The sequence below is a fragment of the Lithobates pipiens genome, unplaced genomic scaffold (assembly GCF_037356315.1).
Source record: "Lithobates pipiens isolate NorthernLeopardFrog02 unplaced genomic scaffold, aLitPip1_a1.2 Scaffold_28, whole genome shotgun sequence".
Taxonomy (NCBI): Eukaryota; Metazoa; Chordata; class Amphibia; order Anura; family Ranidae; genus Lithobates; species Lithobates pipiens.
In genome coordinates, this window is record NW_027507789.1 from 183,572,020 (window position 1) to 183,588,629 (window position 16,610).

The 16,610-nt window shown below is 42.2% G+C and overlaps 2 protein-coding genes across 4 annotated transcripts in view; one reads left to right on the forward strand and one right to left on the reverse strand.

Moving 5' to 3' along the window:
• The window catches only part of GJC1 (gap junction protein gamma 1), a 144,491-nt gene extending 139,477 nt beyond the window's left edge, over nt 1-5,014 (forward strand). The window contains exon 4 of the transcript XR_013263586.1: nt 4,101-5,014. The gene's annotated coding sequence lies outside the window, so the exon portion shown is untranslated. The remainder of the gene's footprint in view (nt 1-4,100) is intronic.
• ADAM11 (ADAM metallopeptidase domain 11) overlaps nt 1-16,610 on the reverse strand; it is a 97,905-nt gene that overhangs the window by 30,796 nt on the left and 50,499 nt on the right. For 2 of the 3 annotated variants that reach the window (XM_077460087.1, XM_077460088.1), the window contains exons 12-20: nt 15,946-16,030; nt 12,047-12,137; nt 11,902-11,953; nt 9,595-9,694; nt 8,662-8,733; nt 6,768-6,863; nt 6,090-6,170; nt 3,741-3,791; nt 437-500 (exon numbers count right to left, since the gene is read on the reverse strand). In XM_077460087.1, coding sequence (XP_077316213.1) covers nt 437-500; nt 3,741-3,791; nt 6,090-6,170; nt 6,768-6,863; nt 8,662-8,733; nt 9,595-9,694; nt 11,902-11,953; nt 12,047-12,137; nt 15,946-16,030 — 692 coding nt within the window. Of the gene's footprint in view, nt 1-436; nt 501-3,725; nt 3,792-6,089; nt 6,171-6,767; nt 6,864-8,661; nt 8,734-9,594; nt 9,695-11,901; nt 11,954-12,046; nt 12,138-15,945; nt 16,031-16,610 lie in introns of all 3 variants that reach the window. The other variant, XM_077460086.1, reaches the window with a different exon arrangement.

Here is a 16,610-nt window from a genome sequence, read left to right on the forward strand (position 1 = left end):
ATACAAGTTATGTGTTGCTAATGTTTGCTGAGTGTTGGGGTCAGGTAACAAGCATTTTCACAAGAAAGCAGAAATTGCATGCAACTCATGGCACCAAAAAGAACCAATATTTGTGGGGGAAGGGGGTGTAAACTGCAGCCTGTATAACCTGTGCCAAGAGCATGCCATTCCCTCTCCTGGGTTGACTGACCAGACTCTGCCTATCCTCCAGGGTCACCTGCAGAAGTAGATTCCTCAAATTCCTGGGAATGTCTACATACAACTAGTTGGATAAGTCATGACTGGTCACACCCCCATGCTTATGATTGTAGCAGATGTCCCAAAAGTGTAAAGACAGAGTGTAGGATTGAATTCTGCCCTACTCTACCCAAAACCGAAACATAGATTTTGGGTAAAGTTCCACATGTATGGCTCTAGTAAATGATATGACACTCACTGCGTCCCCACACTGTATTGCACTGACGATCTCTGGTCTTGCATCGGCCTCCATAACATCGGCCCTGTTGGACAAATATATTTTATGATAAGTAAAAATGTTTATCTTTATTCTTTTAGGTTAAAAGTACAACAATGTGCATTCCCATTTGTCGAAATAACTGACCAGAAATACAAAAAGCAAAAGAGCAGTCTTCTAGGAAGTTTTATGCCCTGTACATGATCGGACTTTCTGACAACAAAACCATGGAATTTTATTCGAGGGTTGTTGGCACCAACTTGTCTTGCATACACAGTCACACAAATGTTGGCCAACAATTACGAACGTAGTGATGTACTATGTGATTGTTTTAGATCTTTAGCGCCACCCTTTGGGCTCCAAACAAGCGTACATATTCGCCAGAACACCATGGATTGACAAACTTTCGTCCAAAAGGTTTAATGAAGAGAATCCCATCACAAAGGAAAAGTGCAACATTTCGGAGCCGTGCAGGACCCCTTCATCAGGCATGTGGTATCACATGCCTGACGAAGGGGTCCTGCACGGCTCCGAAACGTAGATAAATATGATTGGAAAGTAAAACTGGAACAGGGTCAGATAAATTCATAAATCAGGAAAGTTGATTTTAAAAGGCAAATATTTCCCTTTTTATTTTATTTTGGATAGAGAAGGGAAGAATTGGCACTCCTGGCAGGTATGTGTCCCTGCTGGAGAGATTTCCATTCACTTCATGCCAAGACAGGAAACTATGGAATATCTCTCCCAACAGGGATGTATTTCTAGTAGAGTGAAAGAGTTAAACTTTTAACAATGTTTTTATACCTGTGTCTTGATAACTACTTCCACCATTTCTTGTGTGGGTGTAACAGAGAAAATTTCCCTAGTGGGGACACAGACACAAATGGCAACTCTCCCCCATTCTACCCAAAAACCTAAACAATAAATCTTAGTTTCTTTTTTTACCCACAATAACGACCTTGTGAGACACTTACCTACTCTGTGCAAATGGTATTGCACAGAGTGGTCCCTTACATGCTGTTCTGGGGTCCCCCACCAGCACTGTACATTCCTCCTTCCCTGCCTGTGCCCCCATAGCAAGCTGTAGGTGTACTCCTGAGCTGGACTTTGTGGTAGTTCTTTACTAAAACCGGAGAGTGCAAAATCTGGTGCAGCTCTCATAGAAACCAATCAGTATCCATTTATTATTTCCAAAGCTTAATTGAACAAACTGAAGTTAGAAGCTGATTGGTTACCATGCACAGCTGCACCTAGGGTTGCCACCTCATCCCTTTAAACCTGAACACACATGAATTACACAGGTTCTGTGGCTGATTATGGTGGTAATTAAAGTCACTGGGTGCCTTATCTGCATTATATTAGCCTCAGAACCTGTGTAATTCATATGTGTTCGGGTTTAAAGGGATAAGGTGGCAACCCTATCTGCACCATATTCTGAGCGCTCCACTTTTAGTAAATCTCCCCCTCTGAGTCCATAGACACAGACAGCAACAGGAGAAAATGGCTCCTGTTGCTGCCTTGTGTCCTGTGAGAGCAGAGAGAGTGAGCCGCTGCAGATGGGCACAGCACTGCATTGAGGACTTGGGTAAGTGTTTAGGGAGAAAGGGAAAACTACTGGGACATTTTTTACCTTAACTTAGGGAATGCATTAAGGTAAAAAAGTATTTTGTCTTTAGAAGAACATTAAACTGTACAGTACAGGACTTGTAGTCATAGACAATGGGTTACATGCCACTACTTTCAGGGGATTGGACAGTGGTAAAACCTCTGCTGGAAATACACCCCCACCCAGTGCACCCTCATAACCTCACAAACTCCTTGGGACTCCAGATTTTTGGTAGTGTCCTTAGGTGATGAATCACCTCTCCTCTGGAGACATTTTTACACCATACTTTTTTAAAATTTTCTTCACTACTTTGACATTTTATCAAGATCCAACTACTTATTGCCTCAGCAGTTTGCAGATCAGTTGCCCTGGTACATCTTGGCAACTATACCCTCAACAGTTGGCCGGCTTGTAATATTCGTTATGGATGCTGGAACCTGCATTTGGCACTCGCCTTGAAAGTGGTGGAATCAGTGTAATTAGCCACAAAGGTGCTATACAGATGCGGAGGTCCATCCATTCCTATAGCACCTAACCCCTGAAGACCCCTTTAAGGGTATGCCCACCATGACAGATAAAGTTTGGTCCCCTTCAAGACCCTATATGGGTAAGGTAAGATGAGGGTAACATTTAGTGTGTATTCTTCTCTGTAGATTGGCTGTAGGTACCTTTTTGAATGTGGTGGGTTTTTCCCACACGACATTGCTGCTTGGGGGTGGGGGGTTTTGATGTAATTGCAAATGTCTGATGGCTGGCACACTTCTATCCACTATTTTAAGCACAACTGCTCTTTCCTACCTGTTTTTCCAGAGAAGAACTTACAGGTCATCCTCTCGATCCACATCTGTTCAGCAATGGCAGAAACAAGTGCACTGAGATGGGGAGATAATGTTTCCAGTGTCTAATCTGAAGTTTGCAGCATATAACATGGTCTGTGACTCAAAATCCTGTGTCTGCACTGTATTACAGTGGAACCTTGGTTAACGAGGTTGAAAGACTAGCAACTTTTTTTTTTTTTTAATCTTGACTCGGTTTGCGAGTGTTGTCTTCTGAAACAAGCAGAATTTAAGCTAAGGTGGTGTGCAGTACCGCATTTGGCCAGAGGTGTGAGGGCGCCGGTGACACTCGGAATGGTTCGGAGCCGTTCGAAAATACTCTGAATCACTTGGAAATACTCCGTTCCAGAGTGTTTCCAATTTCAGCCGAGCTGTCTCCGAATATTTCCGAGGCTCTTCTGCGCCCCCCCCCCCCCACCTCTGGCAACATGCGGTATTGCGTGAGATAGAAGTCAATGTGGAACAAATTATCTTAGTTTCCATTGACTTCTATGGGGAAACTCGCTTTGATATGCGAGTGCTTTGGATTACAAGCATTCTCCTGGAATGGATTATGCTTGTAATCCAAGGTTCCACTGTATAATAAATTGAATTTACATGCAAGTCGACTAAACCATATTGCACTTTTTCTTGTATTAAACTGTAAAGTTGATACTGTTATTTTGAAAACTGAATAAAAAGATTGAAACAGAATTTACATGCAAGTCAATATTTTTTTAGGCTTTAAAACTTAATTTTAAAATACGAATATTATAAACAAAACAACAAAGTTCTGCTTTCGTATTATGGCATTAAAAAGTGACAGACAGCTGGTTATAAAGACACTGACAGAGTTGTCCTTCACCTGCTCATCATCGCAGAAGTATCCATCCTGTTTGTGGAGATTGGGTGGGCACTGTGCAGACAAAGATACATAATGATCGTCAATATAAATTTCACAATGAATGAAAAAGATTTCTAATCTGAAGAGAAACATTATTATCATTTTTAATGAAAAAGTTGTTGAGACCAATAAAATAAAACCTGTATGGAGAGAAATATGGAGAAACGAGTATGCAGATCAGAAGCTCTGACATCAGTCTGACCCAAAGGTTAGCATTTTAGGAGATCAGCAATTGCAGGCAAAAATGTTCTCACTCGTTACAGTTGTGTCTCATTTTCTTTAGTATATTGTAGTTTACCCAATATGTGTTTTCTTTTTCAGGATAAGAACTTTTTCAGCAAGTACAGAAAATACCTGAACTGAAAGCAAAGACCATGTTCCCTTCCTTCTGTAAACTACCAATTTCCCTATCCTCTCTACAACGGTGATAAAGGCAGACATGTTTGAAGTCCAGCGAGGTTGAACGTAATGCAGCCATCCCATCTAAAGACTAGTAAGCTGTTCCACATGCTGGGAGGCGGGCATTCTGATCATATGACTGCTGTGATCGGCGGTCACATGATCAGAAAGCTCCCGATCGCAAGTAGGCATCGGGAGCTTTCCAGTACCTGCCGGTAACTGTGCTGGGAGTAGCAGAGAAATTTTTACATTTGGGACGCATATATGTGGCCTTCTCAGTGTTAAAGTCCAACTGATTTTTATATGTGACTAAGCGTGTAATATAAAAAAAAGGTTCAATAAAGCTTTGAAAGCTAAAAATAAATAAACAAAGCCCACCTGCTGAAAGGCCACATATATGCGTACAGCCAGAAGGAGGAGGTTAAAAGGGGAAGTCTGGTCTAATTACAGCCACCAGAAGGTGTCTGCTGTTATTGCCACAAACCAGAAGTGGGGCCGCTATTATCCCCAATCATGCCTCTTATGTCCAAATACATTGGACATATAGGTGGAACGCACAAAAAACGGAGGCGTGGAACGCACGCCCGCCCGCCATCTTGGATACACCGGAAGTGGGCATGATTGCAACACATGGGGGAATGGCATCACTTTATTGTGTAAGTACCTATATAAGGCAGTATGTCAGTAGTTGGAGCCCACCCCAGATGATGACCTGTAGGTCGAAACGCGTCGGGAGGACTCCGCTACTGCCTATTTTCCTCTGATATGCTTTATTGATCATTCTGGAAATGTGAGTTTGAACCATTTTTTTATTAAAAGGCTTTTTTAAAACGTTATTATGCCATGTTGGCTTTGTTTCTTCATCTTCCATGCCTGAGTTGTTGTCGGAGTTGTTCATGTATATGAAAAACAGTGATCACACCTAGTCGTCTGTGTGAACCGTATGTGGCACGATTGGAACATCCAATTTTGGGACTACTTTGGCCGAGATTACAAGCTCTGGTTGACCCCTGAGGCGTACGTCTGCTAGGGTCATATTGATTCGGTAAGCCTGCACCCTATAAGGTGGTGGGATCGTCACAGGGTGAAATACCTTTCTTGGTCACAACACTACAGGATCTCGGTTGATATCGTAACACGTTGAGACTGACATTCTGCACGTCTTTATATGGACTTTATATTTTGCATGTCTTATTATGGACTTTACCACTGTTATTAATCATATTTTTATGTGTTTATATTGATTGGTTTTTGCTTTGTTTCCCTCTTCACTGGGATAAGTATTCATACAGTCCCCAATTGATTTCATGCACATATTTACAGGTCATCACTTTTTTTCTTATTAATTGTTTCAATACATATATCAGTATTGCCCCCATCTCTTTTGGGGTCACTTCACACATATTTTTTCACACAGGTGTACACACACGTTTGTATTACTTTAAGAGTCACATATATATAAGTTGGGCGCTTACACTTTATTTTTGACATTTTCTCCCAGCTAAAAAGTTCCCAATTTTAGCGTGTCAGCAGCCTTTAGCTTATCCTCATTTTTCTCTAGCCGACTATTGCGCAGTATTGTTGTTATATAGTTTTACAAACCAGAAAACCCTTCTGTGTGCCCTTATGAAACTGGTTTCACTTTGTTGCTCGACTCCCTTGCCTTTGAGACTAATCCATACCCAGCTTTATCATCTTTTCCAAAGAGTGTGCCATAGTGGTGCTCTTATTCGTATGGGTGTAGGGGGGCTGGACTCAATCTTTATATCCGGGAAGTTCACATAACAATAGATCCAGAAATGTATGCAACATATTCCACAAACGTTTAGAGAACAGCTTAGCCACTCTTCAAGCTGCTCTCCAGAGGTGGGAAGACTAAAAGTCAGCAGGATTCATAAGACAAACCCTTACCACACTGGAGTCTCCTGGACACGTTTCTTGCACATCGCATTCATTAACAGATCCCCGACAGACAGTTCCTCGAGGCTCATGCTGTGAATATGAACAGATAATACACACTGATGTCATAACAAAAACTTTACTGAGTGTTGATTTTATTACAGTGTAGCACTGGTACATTTCTGAAGTTCTAAGGAAAAGAGGAAGAAATGATGAGGATGCAGCACATATGGTAGGTGGAGTTGAAATATAAACAGGCAAGATTAAATAATCGTATTGGCTCACATTTTAAAATGTAAACCTCTACCCCATTAAACCTCAAGATCCATGGTGTCAGAAGAGTTGTGGGAACTCTTCACATGCATTCCCTTAGGCCAGGGTGATGTAACAGATTGCATGGCCACATTAGAAGAATTCCTCTTATTCTGCCTCAGCTATGATAAATAGCAGGGGGGAGGGGGAGATGTAAGTCGGCATTACTGCTATTGTACATGAGAACCCTTGCAGAACGGCAGCCAGCATGACCCACATCTCTGCACAAACCTTTACGTGGTGTTAAAACTCATTGGTGGCTCCATCGGTAAATATTAAGGAAAGAAACATAACTACTGGTCACAGCTACAAGTTGCACACCTTCTCGGCTACACTGCGGAAATAATTTGTACAAATGGTCTGACCCAATCTCCTTACCCGACATCGGCGGCAGCACAGACCATCACTACACATGGCATCATGGCTGAGTGTACACTTCTTGCAGCAGTTTCCAGCTCCAGTTCTGTTACATTCCTGCAATTCACAATTCAAACAGAAGTCATGGGTATAGAGCCAGAATACTCCCAACACAACATAAACTACTTACAGAGGAATTCCAACAGGAGCCAAAAGCTGGACATGTTATGCTCATGAATCTTCTGCACTGCCTTCCTTCAAAACTATTTATTTTGATCTATAACCTTTTAATGCTGTACTGCTTTTCACCCATGGATGCTTCATCTTCCAACATAACTTTATTCACTCTCTGCTGCTATTTTCATCTGCAGTTCCCTTATGTGCTTTGTGACGTATGCAGTGATGACTACAGTGTTCATACTACAACTCTACTATCTGTGTCTTTATGTGGTTTAGCAGAATATTTTTCTTTTTGAATAAAAAAAATAAATAAAATAAAATAAAAAAAAAGATATAAATGTTATGATGTGTTTTTTTTTGTTTTTCTATATGTCATAAAAAGAAGAGCAGAGACATGAATCCCATCCTTCAACTGGCTGACTTAGGTGATGCAGCTCCATGTACCCTGTTTCCCCTAAAATAAGACCTAGCGTGATTGTCGGTGTTGGTTGCAATATAAGCCCTACCACCCAAATAAGCCCTACTCTCTGTTTCCTCAAAAATAAGCCCTACCCTGAAAAGAAGACCTACAAGGACTTTAACTAGGGCTTATTTGGGGGGTAGGGCTTTTATTGCAGCCATCACCGACAATCACACTAGGTCTTATTTTAGGGTAAACAGGGTAGTATGGAAACATGGCTCTGGGTTTAAGTTCCCCATCCACAGGTGGCCTCTGGGCCATAAAAGAATGATATACATAGACTTAAAAATCCTATTGCGAGATGATGTAGGTCATTATATATATATATACACATACATACATATATATACACATATACACATATACACACACACACATAATCCAAAATTATTCGCAACGCTTCACTTTTTCCACATTTTGTTACAGCCTTATTCCAAAATGCATTACATAAATTATTTTCCTCAACATTCTACAAACAATACCCCATAATGACAACGTGAAAGAAGTTTGTTTTAAATTCATTTCAGTCAATGGTTGTGGTCATCACCACCAAAGAGACACTGCTCTGGGTGCCTTTTGTGTTTTACTTGGTTTCACCTGGACTAAGCAAAGTAACAGGTCCACTCGATAGTAGACCCCAAACAAAGTGTCACTGGTTCCTCTTCCCATGCTCTCCTGATGCCCCAGCCCATTTATTTATTTAAGGTACTTATATAGCACCATCAATTTACGCAGCGCTTTACATATGTATTATACATTCACATTAGTCCCTACCCTCAAGGAGCTTCTAATCCAAGGTCCCCAATTCACATTCATACACACACATAACAGCAGCATCTGAAAATATAAAGTCCAAACCTGCCCAGGCTGCGTACCCGCCCTACTGTCTTCACATGGCAACATTTGGCTCTGATGATTGACAAGGCCAAGAGAGCTCAGCTTTGCAGAAAGCAGAGGTGAGCGTCTAATTTTTACCCATACCTGGAAGTAGCTGAGGCAGGAGGAGTGCAGGGACGGTAAGTATACATTCCTTGTGGCCCCTGGTATATAGAGGACCTGGCACTTTCCCTAGTCCAGGTAAGTATTAACACACAAAAGAAACCATAGCATTGTAATAAACACAGTTGCAATAAAAGGTTGTGTAGAATTTTGTTGTACATTTCAGTCTTGTTGTACTCCGATTTCTATAATGTGAACTAAATACAATCCTGAGCTGCACAAACTAATGGCATTTACAGATGGAAGACCGTAAATAGGTATCAGTGATTTACTCACAGCAGGAGAACCGCAGTCACATTCCTCCCCCACTTCCACAAATCCGTTCCCACAGGATGGAGGGTCCAGCAGCTGAGAGGGGAAATGGAACACTGATAATGCAAGTGGACGGCACAATACATAACAATGGAGCTGATATAAAACACACTATCTGCAATGCCCATAGTAGCCAGCTGTCATCTTTGAAGTTCAAAGGTGACAGATGGAAACTTCACAGATCTGAAAAATAGGATGAGATTTATAAATGCACATACTCCCAATGGACTTTATGGCTTCAATTGCATTTTACCCTTGTCAAAAATTTGATTCCACAAAGTGACCTCAACAGGGCCACTTTTGTCACTCTGACCTTGCTTCAGACTCCAGTGCTTGAGCTACTGATGGCTCTGTTCCTCGGAGGTAACACTATAGTATACCAATGTATGGCATGTTTACTGCAAACAATGTCCTTATTTCATATGGAGTATAAGAAAAGAAAAGTGCTGAAGGAAATCAATCTGGGACAGCCACACTTGCAGGTACATACATGAACAGGTTTTAATTTTTAAAGATTTCCATCTTTGTCCTCTGGGTGATGTTTAGACCCAGTGCTGCCCAAGAAGGTCACATGCCTCCTCAAATAGGCATTTCATATTGCTCTGATGGGTGGAATGCCAGTATCGGTGTGTGGGGGTGGGTTAGGCAAGTAAGTAAACCGGTTTCTTTTCTTGTTGACTAGGACTTGGAACATTGCTCCTTGCACGATGTACTAAGGCCATCAATGCTAGAGCAACACAGGTTTTGTGGGTGGGTTTTTGATTGGCATACCCACACTTATGTGAACAGGACTGCCACCAAATGCCATGTCATTATAAATATAAAACACTGCAGTCCTTTGCTTTGTACAATGCTCAATCAGAACCAGCAGTCAGGCTTGAGAAGACAGCGATCTACCTTAAGGGGTTTGTTAAATAAGCACCTCCCTCCTCCATTTTGCAGGAACTGTCGGTATTCATCAATACTGCAGCGGGAAAACTTTTTGGGGAGGTAGTACCTGTAATGAGAGAATAAAGTTAGGAAATATTTTTGCAGAGACAATCAAGGAGGAGCACAGACTGGACAAACATGGAGTTAAAGACTTTCGAGCTACCTAGATAAACTGCACTCGCTACCCTAATGTATGCACACACATGAACAACGAGTCCATGAAAACCATGAAATGTTCATATGAAGACCGCGTCGGCATTCTTTCCTTCATGCAAAATCTGGGACAATTCCCACCAGCAGAACATGTAAACACCAAAAAGAAAGAGGGAGAGAGATTGCCAAGCTCCACCGTCTAAATGTAGCATTTATTAAGCCTGTGCTCACACTATTGTGATGCGGGATCCAGCAGGAATTCCAGTGCAGGTTCCTGCACCGCATCTCTCCTGTAGGCAGTTCACACAGCCCTCTGGGAACCGCTGCGGGTGTCAATACAAATTTAATGACACTCCCAGATCAGTTTGCAGGTTGCAGCGCGAACTGTGAATTCAGACAAGAATCGGATCACATGCGATCCGATTCCAGTGCGGGGGAAAAAAAAAAAAGATTCCTGTACCTTTTTAGTGCAAATCCAATGCGAGTTCAGCCATACAACTGTATGCCTGAATTTGCATTGCACAGACATTGCATGTGATCGGCACAGTAATGCGGTGTGGATCACATGTGATGTCTGTGTTCACATTAGTGTGAACCCAGGCTAAAACTCAAAAACAAGTATATATTGCATTCACATGTAAAAATGAATATACAAGCACACTCTGTGCGTGTGAAGCGAGGAGAGCCGATAAACGGTACTTCTGTGTTTACATGCGATCAGTGATTGGACACAGCCAATCACATGGGTAAAGAGCCACGTCATCTGCTCTTTACCGAGATCAGGGATACAGGACACCCAGGATTGCTGCGCTCCGGCGAGAGCAGTGACACTGGGGAGACATCATATGACATCATCCCAGAATGCGTGGAGATCCCGCCCGCTGTCATTTTACTATACGGTGGGTGGGAGGTAGTTGAAGTTCAGCCAAAGCTCATTTGGCTGTACTTCTGTTGTGGATCACAGGAATGCAGTTTGTACTTCACTCCTGTGACCCGCTGAAGCCCACTGTTGGGTGACATTACAGAGCTGGTCTAACTTGGAAAAGATTGCAACCATATGGTTGGGATCTGCCCACTTGCCTGGACTGTCACCCGGCTCAGCCTCTCAGCGAGCTGCTAAGAGTCTGAGTGGCCGCTCCCACCCCCTCCACAGCCCAGTGCTCCAGTGAGCGAGGGGGAGGGGGCAGAGCAGAGGCACCAGCTCTCTGCTCAGGGAGCAGAAGCGAGTGATTGGCAGTGTTTGAGAACCGAGTGATCAATGGGAGACCATTTCTGCATCCACCTAAGTAAGCATGATTCCCCCACAAAAAAAAATTCCCATATAGTAGTACCCTGGATTACAAGCATAATTTGTTCCAGAAGCATGCTTGTAATCCAAAGCACTCGTATATCACAGAGAGTTTCCCCATAGGAGTCAATGGAAACTCAGATAATTAGTTCCAGTTACACTGCTAGTGTATGTGGTACCACATGTGGCCAGAAATGCGGGGGGGGGGGGGGGGGGGGCACTAGAGACACCCAAAACACTCCGAGTGTCCCCAGCGCCCCCTTTCACCTCTGCCCACATGCAGTACTGCACACCCCGGAGGCTTGAATCCTGCTTGTCTGGCGAGACAATGCTCGCAAATCGAGTCAGGATTTAAAAAAACAGAAAAACCAGCTTGTATCGCGAAACGCACGTAAACCGCGTTACTCGCAATCCGTTTTAAGGTACTTCGCTTTTAATGTCATCACATCCAATGCAAGGCTTTGGACCATGCCACTGGTATTGAGGTATGCACTGTAGCCTGCTAGAGCAAGGGAGAGAAGATTTTCCAGGGACTGGTCTAGCAGCGTGGAGAACCCGTTAAGTAAATCTTCTATTCCACGTCCCCTAGTCCTAAACAAATGAGGGCAATTTAAATGTTTCCCAGAGTCAGGCTATCCTGTCCTTTTTTGCCACCTATCATAGCGATAGACCAATAGTGAGGTGCAAAATAGATATGTCTGCAGTTCTGCTATTCAGGCATTTAGAAAAGTTATTCTGGCAGGTTCACTTTATGGGATGGAAAAACTTCATTCTGCTGAATTGGGAATTCTACAAATCAGATTTCCCTTAAATGTATGTCATACTACACTTACCCTGTGTCCTCCATAATACAGCCCAGCCACAGATCCGGACAGCTGCACTCGCCTGCAATGGACAAGCCATGTTACCACTGCACTGCCCATCAGCAGTAGAAAAGTTCCATCTAACCCAGGCCCAGCCCTCTAGGGGAGATCTTACCAGCAGCCGGTCGGGGTTTGTTGTACATCATGCCCAAGTTTTGTCCCAGAGTCTGTGCCAGTGTCACTGCCATGGCAGCAATGTTTCCATACTACATGGGGCAAAAGAAACAGAAAAAAAAGTCATCTTGTGGCCTCAAATAAGATCTCTGTAGATGTGTGCAGCAACTACAGTTTCAGTTCAAGAAAAATCTGACTGCAAATGCTGAATTTCACCGACTCAGAAAAGTCAGGAACATATTGCAGCCAGTAAAATAACATTTTCTAAAGAACATCAGCAATGGAATATTGGCGTTTTTATCTAGGCATAGGCTTCTAGCTTACAGTCCTATGACAGTCTGAGATAATTGTATGGACTTTAGTCGGAGTACAGGGAGAGGGACCTCATATACACAGGGGAACTATCAGATTAGGGTGTAGAAGTGTAACAAGCTCATCTGATCACTGTCATCTTCACGACTTAAAGCCTAAAGCTGGCCATACACTAGTAGAATTTCTGTCGTTAGTGGGGTCAAATCAAGGTTTGTTGTCGACCACATTGACGAGGAAATGCAAAAGAGAAGGATGGAAAAGGTTTCTCAAATGAACGAATTTATAACAGTGAATACGGATTTCCTTTGGCAAAGTGCATTTACACCATAAGCATTTTTTTTTTTTTTTTTTTTTTTTTTTTAGGTACTTTTGAACGACGTTTGTAATGTCACCAAAAAATGAGAATTTTCATACGAATATTCATGTGAACATTCATTTGAAAACCTACCAACAAGGGACGGACGGTACTCACATTCCCATACCTCCACAGCTATAATCCTCCTGGGTTGTGGAGGTTAATACAAGGGCTGGACCTGGTGCTCTATGAATGGAGGACAAGCAGATGAATAGAGGTCCACCTCCTCCATTCATAGATCACTGTTCATTGATGGAAGTTATATAGCACAGCTTCTATGAATGGAGGGGGGGAGGCGGAAAGGCCAGGCATAGTCCAGAGTTCCCATTATTCATACTACCCCCACAGCACTGGAAGATTACCATTGAAGGAAGGGCAGCAGGCTTCAGATTTCAACTAAGAGAGCAGCCAGCAGCACATGGGACACTTTACATTGAAAGTACCGTCTTCTGCACAGATTTTTTTTTTTAAACTAAACCTAGGCTTTAATATGCTAATATACGATGATGCAGGCTAATGGTTTTCTAAAACCTTTATTATTAATAAATAAAAAAATGAAAAAGCCCATCATCTCTATCCTCCTCCTATATAGATTAATTTTAGGGAAGGGGGGGGGGGGGGGGGGAAGGGAAATGCAAGAGGTCACTTTGCGAGACCAAAAATTGAATCATTCATCCTTAATTAAGGTGTTGGTGCCGTAATCAAATAGCATATAGAAAAAAGGCGCAGGCCGATAGACTCGGGCTGCAAAACACATTACTTTGGGCACCAAGAAATAGTTCAGGGTATGATCATTTCATTCAAATATTATATTTTATTTTAAATGTATTTAATTTCATTATTAACCATAAATATTTATAGTATATTAAAGTATACAAGTGATAGGTACACTTTTTAGTTAAAGGGAAAAAAAAAAAATCAGCATGGACATAATATAAAATCAGGATTGCCTATACAGATGTTGCCATGGCAACAGACCAAATGCTCCACTGATTTCCAATTGGCTGCTTCTCACTTTCTATCAAAGTGGGTAGGAAAAAAGTGCTAAGGTTTGCACAGCGGAGATGGCACCGGTTTCCAGAGACAACCTCTCTGGAAGCCAGATAGATCTGGAAATCCTTTCGGATTACTAAAAAGCATATAATTAAACGAACAGAGGAAATCTTGGAGATTTTGAAGCGCAAAACTTCCAAAATTGCAGCACATTAAATAAATCATATGCTGCATAAATGTTTAATAAAGCATACGGGGATGTAATTGTTGTGCAGTGTGGTGGAACAAAGGAAAACCTGGAGATGATAGTTAAACTTGCACCAGTCATCCGTGTAAAGCAAGTAACAGCTGGCAAAACCTCTGCAAGCAATACCTAGATGACATGAAATGTTCTTGCACACATGGCGCCATCTAGTGGTTACAAAGCTGCACAAGAAATAGGCTGTAAACACTTGCGCACAACATAAGGCTGGCCGCACATAATACAATTTTCTTGTACAACATTTCTTTAGATTTACCAATACCATATAATAGGAGGTCAGACCTAAACACTCTTAATTTGTATACAACCTGACAAGCCCTGGCACTACATAGATGAAGGTAAATCTAAAGGAAACTGAATTAAAAAAATGTGTTGCCAGCCTTAAGCAACTTTCTTTTGCCATGCATAAGAAAACTGAGCTCATGTGAGGTAAAGCCTTGGCAAAGATCACATGGTGCTACTACCGGCAGCATTGTAGATCTTTCATATCCTAAGAGACTGTTTTCAGAAAGATAAACCCATAGGGACTGGGTGTGCAAGCTGGGAAGGTTAAGGCTTAACTGGAATCTGAAGCAGTCATACTAATTAGCCCTCTGGGTCCCATTCATCTTTATTGGGCTAGTACATACTTAGCTCAACAATCCCTGATGAAGCGGGGCCCTTTGAACCACCAAAAAGTATTGGCTTTTTGAGATCTAAGTTTGAATAAAGTTAAATCTGGACTTGATATGTGTGGTTTCTGAGCAAAGAGCCAACCTTTGGACTCCACTTCCAGGAGAGCTGCCTATGGAGATTCATAAGATCCGAGTAAACCTACTGCTTTAAGAGATCTCCAACCCCACACCTTTCTTCTGTCTGACCCCGTCTAATAGACACACTGGGATTGATTTACTAAAACTAGAGAGCACAAAAACCGGTACAACTCTGCATAGAAACCAATCAGCTTCCAGGTTTTTTTCATCAACGCTCACTTGAAGAAGCTTAAGTTAGAAGCTAATTGGTTACCATGCAGAGCTGCACCATATTTTGCACTCTCCAGTTTTAGTAACTCAATCTGAGTGTGAGATAGGAGGATCCGTTAGCCACAACCTCTGTGCAGCACTGCAGAGTCTGAGGTATGTAATGGGTCAATATGGCTGCCCTCGTGTACACATACGTCTACAAACTTTACATCAAATAATTACATGTTAGTATGTTAATACATGTTAAATGTTACCATGTAAATAGTACTCCAGGCATGTGTCTGAAGTATTATTTACAGCAAGCTGACCTTGCGCTTCTGGGGCATTAAAGCAAATATGGGCTTTGTCCATAGCAGAAAAAAGCAACAGGTCCACTTTGAAGACATTATCGTTCCTCTCTGAAGTAGGTAACATGCAGCTGGCCTGCAGTCTTTTCATTTTAACCGCTTGCGGACCAGCCGCCGCAGTTTAAATGCGGCAAGTTGGCTCCGCTGCACGATATCACGTTATTGTATGTGATGTCGCGAGGTCCGCATAGCAGGTGCGCACCGCAAGATCTGTGGGTCCCGCGGACTTGATGTCCACGGGGATAACCGCGATCATCTCACAATGTGCCACACAGCCCAGCCCCCCCCCACTGTTAGAATCACTCCCTAGGACACACTCTACCCCTGCAGCACCCCCTCCTGGTTAACCCCTTCATTAATCGCACTGATCACTGTATAAATGTAAATGGTCACAAAATAGCGCCAAAAGTGTCCGATTTGTGTCAGCCATAATGCCGCAGTCATGATGAAAAAAAAGCGTTGATCACCGCCATTACTAGTAAAAAAAAATGTAATAAAAAAAAAAAAACAGTCAGATAAAATAGAGGGTGAAGCTGCTCACTGATATAGTAAGATACTTTTTAATAAAAAGGCTTGTGTAGCATGAACATGTGTCAAGTCAGTTTTGTATGAAACCAGTGTTTAATTTATTGTAAAAGAAGAGTAAACCGGAAAATAAAGAACACTGACCTCTATCAATCCTCCACTTTTGCTCAGAGAGCAGATTCCACCAAAGTAGGCTGCTCCACTACGACTGTTTTTAAATGTGCGCCCTCTAAAGGCAAGAAAGAGCGAGAGTTAGTGGAAGGGTTCTGGGTGAGAATGATGCCTGGCTGAAAGCAAGATGGCAGGTTAAGTTCATTGTTATACATTGGACAGGGATTCTGGCTTTCTGGTAAAATGGGGAGCGGATTAAGCCCCCGTTGACACCGGTGCAACTTAAGCGATTTGACTGTTTAAAAACGCAAGGCACAGGCTATTTTCGGCAACGGAACCCGTTGAGATCACAGCAATTCTGAAAAATTGTTCCTGCAGTACTTTCTGACGATTTAATTGTGACATAGACTTCTGTTAAATGAAGTTGCAAGCCACAATCAAATCGCACGGTTATATCCCTTGTTACATCACTTCCACTTTCAACACAAAACATGTCATCAGTTTCACACCTGCAAATCATGTATAGTATTTTCCATATTTTACTGTCCAACTCGTGTCTCTGTGTGTGTCTGTTTTTTATATTTATTTTAGCAGGGGCAGAACACACAGAGTTATTAATTTTAAGGTTTGTAATTAGATTTGTTGATCAATGCCTCATAAGGCAAACTTGGCGAGGAGATATCCAATGTGAACATGCT